Consider the following 12,031-nt stretch of genomic DNA (forward strand, 5'->3'; position numbering starts at 1 on the left):
AACTTCTGATGTGAACAGCACTCTATTGAGAGCTAGGATTCTTATTGTAGAGTGTAGGCAGCTTTTGGAGTTCAGCTACACTGCTTCCTCTCATAATCAGCTAGAATATGGCTATTTGGGTGTTATATTAGTGGGAGTCAGTGGAACCGAATGCCAGTGCGAGAGAACTGAAGCTTCAGGAGACGAGAGACGCCAGGCGATACTCGGAAATTATTGGTAACTAAAGCCAGGCACTAGTACCTCTGAGAACATGAGGGAGTGATTCAATCCCTGTATTAGCATTGTTATCAGTACAAATAGATCATGAATACAGTCATATGGAACATTAATGCCAAAGGGGTTAGGCTAAGATCAACACAGAACATTGACACAATGACACTAACCTGCTGTCAGAACTAAGCTTTAAAACAAGTTTTGACAAATTGACAACTTTCAAAAATATAATCTGATACAAAATATGTGCACAAAACCTGTCCCACTCTCTCACACACACACAAAGCACAGAAACCAGTGGGGGAGGCAGGAGCTTTGGGGATGAGGAGCTTTACTCTGTCTCTAACCCTTGGCTGTCAATGACCTGGTAGTGTGTAAGGACAGGTTAGAGGGAGCTTTACTCTGACTCTAACCCATCCTGTCACTGACCTGGGAGCGTGGACGGGCAGTGTAGAGAGAGCTTTACTCTGTCTCTAACCTGTACTGTTCCTGACCTGGAAGTGCTGGATCGAGTGCAGAGGAGAGAGGGATCACTCTTCCTCCTTTCCCTCTGACCCTATTGCACAGATGTGGGTGTATGCTGATGAACCATGACAGAAACTCTGCTGTGGAAACATCCTGGCCAACAATCTTTCAGATTAATCGTTCATTCACCTCATGGCTGTGTGCGATCCTGCTGTGCGCAAACTGGCTGCCACATGTGTCACCAGATATGACAGAAATCATCTGTGAAGCAGCTTGAGGCATTTTGACACATTGAGGACCTATAAAAATGCAAGTTCTTTCTCTGTGCTTGGTGCTTGTGAGAGAGTGGGAATTGCATAAAAAGTATAAAATTACAGTCCAGGTTTCACCCGGGTAAAACATGCACAGATACAAATCCCTCAGTGGCATTTCCCAAACGCTGACCGTTTCCATCAGCTGCTTGTGCACAGAATTTCCATCAAACAAAGCTCAGCAAACGAAGGGTTAAACAAACCCCAGTGTTCACTCTCCCCGAGCACAGGCTCCCAGTGTGGTGGGTGTGTGTGTGTGTGACAGAATGTCAACAGGCACCCACTCTGACCACTGCCTCGTCACAGAAACGTTCACAATGTAAAATATCAGACCCTCTCGGGCCACAGCCCTGATGTACTACTCTATGGGCTGCCACATGTGTCCACATCAATGTGCTGTGTGCATGTGCTGGCACATGTATGTGCTCTGCATGCATGCACTATATGTCTGTGCTGTGTGCACACATGATTTGTAGCCAGTGCATGTAGCAGAAACTACTCATCTTTAACCCAATAAAAGCTGCGTGTTGTGTGATTTGAAACTTTGGAGGGAGCGGGGCGGGAGGATGGCAGCTCACAAACAGACCGAAGCCAGAGAGTCTAAGCGCTGCACAGAAGCAGGAGTAGCGCTAGAGGCCAGGCAGAGAAAGCCAACACTGGAGCTGCCAGGAACACAAGGAAGCATCAAAAACACTCAGTTAATAAGTTACTCAAACAATCTTGGAAAACTATCCATTCTCCCAGATAGCAAACAGCCTCGAGCCCACCCACATCCACACCCCATCGCACTCCTCTCACACATTAACAATTTCAGACAAAACAGTCCACCAGCTCTCCATCCAACATTCACAGGACCCCTTCTCTGAGCTTGTGTGTGTCTGTAGTGTTGGAATGTCTGTGTGTGGCTGTAGTGAAGGATTGTGTGAGCTCTGTGTATGGCTGTAGTGATGGAGTGTCTCTATGCGACTGTCGTATGTAAGCTGTGTGTGTTTGTATGTGACTCCAGGGTGTGAGCTGTGTGTGTCTCTATGTGACTGTAGTGTGAGCTCTGTGTCTGTACGTGACTGTAGTGTGAATTCTGTGTCTATATGTGACTGTAGTGTGAGTTCTGTGTATCTGTATGTGACTGTAGTGTGTGAGCGGGTAGGATGGCTGACTGTTTCCCTCGAGGCTCCACGACTGCTGGGATTCAGGAGTTGTAACTGTGCCTCAACTCGAGGAGAAGCAGAGATTAAGGGAAATGGGACAGACAAAGGGGGGTAAACACAGCTGGGGTTCTGGTGGCTTTGCCGGGTCTCCGGTCTCTGTATTTTTATTTACAAGGAAAAGGACAGTCTCGGGAGCTGGAGGCTGCTTTGTGTCTGCTCGTCATCTGCTGTGGCTGGCAGTACCGACGTTCCTCCTCCGAGGGCCAGTGGCCGGGAGTCGGTCTGAGGGTGGGGTGGGGGAGGCGCTCTTGTGGCACCAGTCCTTTCAGAACAACAACACGCTTCCCCCCAGACGATTCCTGCTCGTCGCTCTCCTACTTCACATTGGTGATAACTTCCAAAAGTGCATGTGTGAAGAAAGCTGCCTCACAGGGCAAGAGCTGGTCGGCTCTGCACCAGGCACAGCCGCGCTCTCAGCAACATTCTCTCTCTCTGTCTCTCGCTAGAAGAAATAAACAAGGATGAGGCAGCAGTCGAATTATTCCACAGGAAAAGCTTGGCTTCAGAGTCGAGTTAGTCTCCTCTGGTCACACAGTCTTGGAGTAGCCGAATATTCCCACCGGGAAGTACTTGACATGAGTTGGCCACTGCGCTGCTAGCTGGAAAAACTTCACATCATTCCACTCCACCCCATCTATAGAGACTGAAGAGACACACCATGTTAATGCGAGGCTATAGACTGGAGACACACCATGTTAATGTGAGGCTATAGACTGGAGACACACCATGTTAATGCGAGGCTATAGACTGGAGCCACACCATGTTAATGTGAGGCTATAGACTGGAGCCACACCATGTTAATGTGAGGCTATAGACTGGAGCCACACCATGTTAATGTGAGGCTATAGACTGGAGCCACACCATGTTAATGTGAGGCTATAGACTGGAGCCACACCATGTTAATGTGAGGCTATAGACTGGAGCCACACCATGTTAATGTGAGGCTATAGACTGGAGCCACACCATGTTAATGTGAGGCTATAGACTGGAGCCACACCATGTTAATGTGAGGCTATAGACTGGAGCCACACCATGTTAATGTGAGGCTATAGACTGGAGCCACACCATGTTAATGTGAGGCTATAGACTGGAGCCACACCATGTTAATGTGAGGCTATAGACTGGAGCCACACCATGTTAATGTGAGGCTATAGACTGGAGCCACACCATGTTAATGTGAGGCTATAGACTGGAGCCACACCATGTTAATGTGAGGCTATAGACTGGAGCCACACCATGTTAATGTGAGGCTATAGACTGGAGCCACACCATGTTAATGTGAGGCTATAGACTGGAGCCACACCATGTTAATGTGAGGCTATAGACTGGAGCCACACCATGTTAATGTGAGGCTATAGACTGGAGCCACACCATGTTAATGTGAGGCTATAGACTGGAGCCACACCATGTTAACGTGAGGCTAGGTGAAAAGGCGCAAAACATTTTCCTCTTGATCCCCAAAAGCCTCAAAGGTATCAGGCGAGAGCTGAGGGCAGGTCAGTGACCTCTGAACCTCCAGCAGGTGTTTGAACACTCTCAACACGGCTCAGAATTAGATTTGGAATAAAGCCCGCTCTGGTCTCCAGGGCCTTGCTGGCTGGCAGTCCAGTCACGGACCTGTTGTTTCTATACCACTAGGTGGCAGCGATGCACTGGCATTGGCGTGACAATCTTGGAAAGGACAGTTTAGTCTGTCTGGTCCCACACGGGGTCTGGCAGCCACGCACAAGCGCAAGGCTTGGGGAACCCAGGGTTGTGTTGGGGTAACGGCTGGAGTTTAATAAGCTAAAACTGCATAGGGGTGGGGGGGGGGGGCGGTGCGTGGGGTGGCGTGAGATTTCTTCCCACCTTTCAGCATCGTCTGCTGGTGTTTGGCTGTACAGATGAGTCTGCTGATGCCTTCAATCACCTGACTCTTAGAGTCCACCTCCTTCTCCTTTGGTTTCTTGCTGAGAAACATCACTGGAGGGAGAGAGAGAGGGAGAGATCACGAGAGAGAGAGAGAGAGAGAGGGAGATTGATTATTGGAGAGAGAGCATGAGAGAGCGAGATCATTGGGGAGAGAGATATACAGTGAGAGGGAGAGATTGGTTATTGCAGTGAGGAGAGAGATACAGAGAGAGAAGAAAGAGATCGATCACTGGAAAGAGAGTAACAGAGATTGACCATTGGAACGAGAGTGAGAGAGGGTATGAAGTGCAGGGCAAGGGGGGATCAGAGCATTTGGCAGTGGGGGGGGAAGAATGTGGTTAGAGCGCTGGGCTGCGATCCCTGGGAGCAGTCTGTTCGCTGACCTTTCTTGTTCTTCTCCTTGGTGACCACAGTCATGAGCATAGTGGCGGGTGCGAGCAGCTCTCCGCCACTCGGCAGCCGGCTGACCTGCAGCGAGCGGAAGTTGCTCTTCAGAGTGTTCTTATTGCCCATGTCCCGTTTCTCGCCCTCTTTTTTCTTCTCCAGCATTTGTGTGGTCCAGTAATCCACCTGCAATCCCATCAGCTCGCTCCCAGCGCTTGGGGAGCTGGACAAGGCAGCAAAGACAGAGGTCAAAGACCAGAGCAATGAGGCAAAACTGGACTCAATCCAAAGTGACAAGACCTGAATCTCACACAGGAGTCACTGGGCCCCAATCCATAGCCTCTCTCAATATCGCACCAGATTCCTGAGTTTGCTTCCCTAAGTGCTACTTCCTACACAATATACATGCACATCAGTACACATGTGGATATCAGAACACACGCAATAGGGAGGGAGTGTCAGCAGGATATTTGACTCCAAGGGCATCATAGCCCTAACCCTGACATACACCCCTTCAAGTAAAGTCGCTAAATAACTATTGACTCTCTCCTATTTTCTTCCCCCGAGAGACTCACTGCATTCCCTCGCATCTCAAACCCATCAAACCTGTGGAGTCCTGCAGCTCAATGGTTAGAGCACTCGCTTCGCAAGCGAGAGACCTGGGTTTGATTCCCGGCAGGGTGAAACGCTGGGCAAGTTCTCTTACTCCATACGCCTGATAATGATCCCTCAAGAAAAAAAACAATAATAAATTGGTCACTTCAATCCACGACTGTTTGTGGGACAAATATGCAGACTATACCAAATGCAAATGCAAGGATTAAAATTCACCTTACAGTATATTCTGTGAAGTGCTTTGAGATATCTAGAAGACATGAAAAATGCTATATCAAATGCAAGATAATATTTATTATGAACCTGCTTACCCCCCACTCCACCACCCACTGCCTCCGGCCTCCTAATTGTCCCTCATGCCTTCCGTACCTTCAGTCACTATGCCACAAAACTCTGATACTCTCTCCCTCAATCCCTCTGCCTTCCCCTTCCCTCCCCACCTTCAAATCCTGACTAAATACCTTCCTTTTTGATTGTGTTTACAATCGCCTCCCATCTCCCTCTCCCGTTGGCTCATTGTCGGACACTGTCACTGTGAAGAGCTCCGGGACACTACCCCGTTTGAAGAGCACTATATAAAATGCAAGTTGTTGTTGTGTATAGTTAACTAATCTCTTGCTGTGTTCTAACCTCTGTGGTTTGTCTTAGCCTGCTAAGTGTCCTTAGTCTGCCCAAGGAGAGTTTGAGCAAAAGTTTGATCTGGCCAATCAGCCGCACAATGCATCTGTATTGATCGTGCTTACAACACTCAGTGCCGCATAAAAGGTTAGTCCAAAAGATAAGGGCCGTTGGAATTGGGGGGAGCATATTAACGTGGATTGGGGAATGGTTAACGGGTAGGAAACAAAGAGTAGGGATAAATGGGTCCTTTTCAGATTGGCGGGATGTGACGAGTGGAGTGCCACAAGGATCAGTGCTTGGGCCTCAGCTATTTACCATCTACATCAACGATCAAGATGAGGACATCGAATTTAATATATCTAAATTCGCGGATGACACAAAACTAGGAGGAAGTGTCAATACAGAGGATGACATTAAAAAAATGCAGCACGACATAGATAGGTTAGGTGATTGGGCAGGTAGGTGGCAGATGAAGTATAATGTAGGGAAGTGCAAAGTCATCCACCTATATAGCAAAAACAGTAGAGCGGGTTATGTTTTAGAAGGGGAGAGGTTGGAATGTGTTAGCGTCCAGGGGGACTTGGGTGTCCTTGTACACCAATTACAGAAAGTTAGTCTGCAGGTGCAGCAGCAATTAGGAAGGCGAACGGTATGTTAGCATTCATTATGAAAGGTTTAGAGTATAAGAGTAGGGAAGTCTTGCTGCAACTGTATAGGGCCCTGGTGAGACCACACCTAGAATACTGTGTGCAGTTTTGGTCTCCTTATTTAAGGAAGGATGCACTTGCCTTGGAGGGGGTGCAGCGTAGATTTACTAGGTTACTACCAGGGATGAAGGGGATGAGTTACGAGGATAGGCTGACCAATTTGGGCCTATATTCTCTAGAATATAGAAGAATTAGAGGGGATCTTATAGAAACCTATAAGATCATCAAAGAGCATGATAGAGTAGATAGTGGGAGATTGTTTCCCCTGGTTGGAGAAACTAAAACCAGGGGTCACAACCTTAAAATCAGAGGTCAGCCCTTTTGCACTGAGTTGAGGAAGAACTTCTTCACTCAAAGGGTGGTGAATGTATGGAACTCACTACCCCAAAGGGCTGTTGACGCTCAGTCCTTGAACATATTCAAGACTGAGATAGATAGATTTCTTATTGCAAAAGGGATTAAGTGATATGGGGATAAGGAGGGGTTAGGTTATTAGTGGAATTAGATTAGAAGATCAGCCATGATTGAATGGCAGGGCAGGCTCAAAGGGCCGAATGGCCTACTCCTGCTCCTATATGTTATGTTATGTATGCCGACACTTGTTCTTACCCGGCTCCTGACAGACTGCTGGAGACGGAGGGAGAGGGTGGTGGTGTGGCGATGGTATAGGAAGGGGCCGTGGTTGTTGGCAATGGCGACAGGCTGCTGATATTGCAAAGCATGGCATCATCGGAGTCCACTAAATACACAGAGGAGCAGACATCAGTGCACATCCCATATACATGTCACATCAGTGCACACCTCATATATATGCAACATCAATACATAGATTACACACATGATCTCATAACACAGCAATTTTGTGATATAAGAATACACATAAAACAAACCCATCAGTACGAAAATATACACATGGCCTCAGCACACATAATATCTGCACCGCTGAGAATCCACCGGAGAGAAATAACCGAGCACTCACCTGATGTTGAGAGGGACTGTTCCACAATGCCCACCTTGACCACCTACAGGAATGAGAGTGAAACAGTTAGTGTGGGGTTAGCCACTGACTGCAGGTTTACCCTCCCTGCTCACTGGTCATAGCACCATCCTTCAATTCACAAAACTGTCTGAACAATGAGCAGGCCATCCAGTCTTTCAACAAAAGTAAACTTATGTTTTAGCCTTAAACCTTGTGTGATTGGCCTCAGGGCCCCCTGATTTAAAGAAAGGAAAATTTAACCAGGTTTCCCTGCTCCTCACCACTCTCCTAACAGAAATACCCTGGTGGAATGTGTGGGATGTCAGGTGAGGACAGGATTGGGTCTGTGATGTCTGACACTCACTATGAATATACAGTATTACTGTACTGATCTGGCTGCTTCTTTTGCTCAGCAGGCACTCTCTTGCTTCATGTCTCCCACCCTGCTCACCCCACTATCAGCAGCCTGCTCCTGATCTCCGGAACCCCATCCTGGAGTCCCTCTGACTCACTCCCTCTCTCAGCTCCTTTAAGGTCCGTCTCAAGACCTATCTCTTTGAATGTAATTTTGGTTACCTTTCTCCTCTCTACCCCCTCGGGTCCCATCCTCAGTTCAGGTGCCAAGCTATTATTGTTAAGCACCTTGGCGTATCCTCTCAACATGAAAGGTGCTGAATAAATGTAAATTTTTATTGTACTAAGACCCACATGGAGAACGCTCATTGGGACGAGGTGTCTATGGTAGTCCTCCCCAGTAGAAGGAAGAAAGAATGTGAAAGGAGAATACACTTTACACTAGAGTTATGTCAATTACGAGCCAGACTCACAGAGGGATAAATCTGGTAACTACAAGCCAGTCAGCCTAACGTTGGTAGTGGGGAAACTTCTAGAGACCATAATCCGGGACAAAATTAATTTTCACTTGAAAAAACATGGGTTAATTAATGACAGCCAGCACGGATATGTTAAAGGCAAATCGTGTCTGACTAACTTGATTAAGTTCTTCAATTAAGTAACAGAGTGGGTTGATAAAGGTAATGCAGTTGATACTGTTTAAATGGACTTTCAAAAGGCGTTTGATAAAGTGCCACATACAACAACAAAATTACATTTGTACAGCACCTTTCACGTCGGGAGGACGTCCCAAGGTGCTGGACAGTCAGTGTTTCAGACCCGAGCTGGGGGTTGGGATTGGGGAGGGTGGAGGGCAGGGGGGGAAGCAGGCTGATCGAAAACACAACGGAAGAGGAGGTCTTGAGATGGGTCTTGAAGGAGGCCAGGGCGGGGGTGAGGTGGAGGGACTGCAGGATGGAGTTCCAGAGGGTAGGGGCAGAGTGACAGAAGGTCCGCCCAACAATGGTGGGACAGGCAAGGCGGGGGATGCAAAGCAGGCCGGAACCCAATGAACGGAGCGAGCAGGCAGGATGGTAGGGCATTAGGAGGTTGCAGAGGTAGGGGGGAGCGAGACCATGGAGGGCTTTGAAGGTGCGGACCAGGATCTTGAACTGTATACTCTGTGGGATGGGAAGCCAGTGGAGTCGGGCGAGGGTTGGGGTGATAGGGTCGTGGAGCCTGGTGCGGGAGAGGACATAGGCCTCAGAGAGTTCTGGATGATCTGCAGCCTAAGTAGGGAAGAGTTGGGGAGTCCGACAAGCAAGGAGTTTGCATAGTCAAGCCTCAATGTAATGAATGCGTGTATGAGGGTTTCGGTGGCCTGCAGTGTGAGACAGTGGTGGAGCCGGGCAATGTTGCAGAGGTGGGGGAAGGCAGAGTAGGTCATGGCACTGATGTGGGATAGAAAGGATAGTTGAGGGTCAAACAAGATGCCAAGGTTCCAGCCTGGCTTAGCAAAGTGGAGTGTGCATCCATGGATGCTGTCAGAATCTGAGGTGTGGAGGCGCTGACGGGAGACAATCAGGAGAGCCTCGGTCTTGTTGACATTGAACTGAAGAAAGTTTGCTCTCATCCAGGACTTGATGTCTGACAAACATTCTGTCAGGACAGCAGTGGTCCTGGAGTCAAGGGTGGAGGTAGAAAGGTAGAGTTGGGTGTCATCTGCATACATGTGGAATTTGATCCCATGTCTCCAGATGATGTCACCAAGAGGGAGCATATAGATATTAAGAGAAGGAGACCAAGGGCAGAGCCCTGAGGAACGCCGCAAGAGACGGTGCGGGGTCTAGAGGAGAAACCGATTGTGGAGATGAAGTGGAGGGGTTGTGAGAGGTACAATTTGAACCAGTCAAGGCAGAGCCATGAAGATTGAGGTGAGAGGCGACGCGGTGGATGAGCATAGAGCGGTCAACAGTGTCAAAGGCAGCAGAGAGGTCAAGGAGGACGAGAAGGCAGAGGAAGATGAACAGAATGTCATTTGTCACTTTGACCAGGGTTGTTTCTGTGCTGTGGGTGGCACGGAAACCCAACTGGAAGAATTTGTGAAGGGAGTGGCGGGAGAGGAAGGAGTGAAGCTGGGAAACAACAACTCTTTCCAGGACCTTGGACAGGAAAGGGAGGTTGGAGATGAGGCAATAGTTTGAGAGCAGTAATGGTGCAGGGAGGGTTTTTTTAAGGATAGGAGTGATGACGGCGGTTTTTAATGGGGTGGGAATGGTGCCAGTGAACAGGAAGAGGTTTATTATGTCTGTGAGTAGAGGGACAAGGAGGTGGAACTGGGAGGTAAGGAGAGGGGTAGGGATGGGGTCGAGGGATCAGGTGGGTTCCTATGGGTTATAGTGGTGGTGAGAGGAATGGAAGACAGGTTCGAAGGTGTGGAGGGAGGAATGGGTAGGGGCCAGGGTGAGACGGGGAGGTAAACGAATGGGCAGAGGCAGCTGAGCGGATCCCCTCAACTTTGGATTCGAGGAAGTCCAGCATTGTTACGCTGTTGGCATTGGAGGCAAGGATGGGCGAGGTGTGAGAGGGTGGTTGGAGTATATTGGAGAACAGGAGCCTGGGGTTGTTCTTGGCCTTCAAGATTGTCTTGGAGTAGAACGACGATTTAGCGGAGGCGAGGGCGGAGTAGGATTTGATAAGGTCCAACCAGATCTGCCGATGGACTGTTAAGTTTGATTTAAGCCAGGTGTGTTCAGCGGCATGCATCTGTGCTTTAAGGGAGCAGAGGTGGCTGGTGTACCATGGAGGCTTACATGACTAGGAGACAGTTTGGGAAGTGAGGGGAGCAAGGGAATCGTGAGTGGAGGAGAAGGAGCTCCGGAGAAGAGTGGCTGAGGAGGATAAGTTATTGTGGGAGGCAGCCCAGAGGGGTAGGAGTTCAGATGACTTCAAGGCAACCAAGAGTGGGGGAGCGAGATTTTTTTCCAGGGGCGGTAGGAGATGGAGGTGGGTTGGGGAGAGGAGTTAAGTGAGATGAAGTGATGGTCCGAGTTCGCTTTGTTGATGATGGTGAGGTCCGGGATGATGAGGCCCCGAGTAATAACCAGGTCGAAGGGGTGACTGTGGATGTGGGTGGCGGAGTGGATGTGGAGGGAAAGGTTGAAGGAGGAGATAAAGGTGGAGAAGTCATAATAGACTTGTTAGCAAAATTGAAGCTTATGGAATTAAAGGAACAGTGACAGCGTGACAGAAAGTAGAGTGTAGTGTATTGGTGAATGGATGTTTTTCAGACTGGAAGGAAGTATACAGTGGTGTCCCACACAGGTATTAGGACCACTGCTCTTTTTGGTATATATTAATGACCTGGACTCGGGTATAGAGAGCACAATTTTAAAAGTTTGCATACAACGCAAAACCGGAAAAATAGCAAACAGTGAGGAGGATAGTAGCAGACTGAAGAAGGACATAGATTGGCTGGTGATATGGGCAGACAAAAGTTTTGGGAGGAGGAATGAGGATAGACAACATAAGATAATTGGTACAAATTTAAAGGGGGTACAGGAACAGAAAAACCTGAGCATTCACATACACAAATCTTTTAACGTGGCAGGGCAAGTTAATAAAGCCGTTAAAAAAGCATATAGAAACATAGAACGCAAAAGCAAGGAAGTTATGCTAAACCTTTACAAATCGCTGGAGTATTGTGCCTAAATCTGGGCACCACATTTTAGGAAGGATGTCAGAATGGAGAGGGTGCAAAGGAGATTTACCAGAATGATACCAAGCATGAGGAACTTCAGCTTTGTGGAGAGACTAGAGAAGCTGGTATTGTTCTCCTTAGAGCAACAACAAAACAACAAAATTACATTTCTGTAGCAGAGAATTTTAAAGGGAGATTTAATAGAAGCGTTCAAAATTATGAGAGGTTTTGACAGAGTAGATAGGGAGAAATTGTTTCCCCCGGCAGGTGGATCGGTAACCAAAAGACACAGATTAAGATAATTGGCAAAAGAACCAGAGGGGAGATGACGCAAACTTTTTTTTAACCCAGAGTTATTACGGTCTGGAATGCACTGCCTGAAAGAGTGGTGGAACCAGATTCGATAGTAGCTTTCAAAAGAGAATTGGATAGGTACTTGAAAAGGAACAATTTGCAAGACTATAGGGTAAGTGGGGGGGAGTGGGACTAGTTGGTAGCTCTTTCAAATAGCCGGCACAGGCACAGGCACTTTTGGGCCGAATGGTCTCCTGCATTGCTGTAAGATTCTATGACTCAGGCCAGAG

General features: G+C 48.1%; 1 protein-coding gene across 1 annotated transcript in view; it reads right to left on the reverse strand.

The window, feature by feature from the left end:
* Positions 1–257: 257 nt before the first annotated feature.
* Positions 258–12,031, reverse strand: part of zmp:0000000755 (phosphofurin acidic cluster sorting protein 2) — a 34,165-nt gene continuing 22,391 nt past the window's right edge. The window contains exons 21-25 of the mRNA XM_042333138.1: positions 7,415–7,457; positions 7,045–7,174; positions 4,492–4,715; positions 4,046–4,159; positions 258–2,840 (exon numbers count right to left, since the gene is read on the reverse strand). Of these exons, the coding sequence (XP_042189072.1) occupies positions 2,725–2,840; positions 4,046–4,159; positions 4,492–4,715; positions 7,045–7,174; positions 7,415–7,457 (627 nt within the window). The 3' untranslated portion in view covers positions 258–2,724. The remainder of the gene's footprint in view (positions 2,841–4,045; positions 4,160–4,491; positions 4,716–7,044; positions 7,175–7,414; positions 7,458–12,031) is intronic.

Source organism: Callorhinchus milii, unplaced genomic scaffold, assembly GCF_018977255.1.
Source record: "Callorhinchus milii isolate IMCB2004 unplaced genomic scaffold, IMCB_Cmil_1.0 Scaffold3, whole genome shotgun sequence".
In the NCBI taxonomy this organism is placed as follows: Eukaryota; Metazoa; Chordata; class Chondrichthyes; order Chimaeriformes; family Callorhinchidae; genus Callorhinchus; species Callorhinchus milii.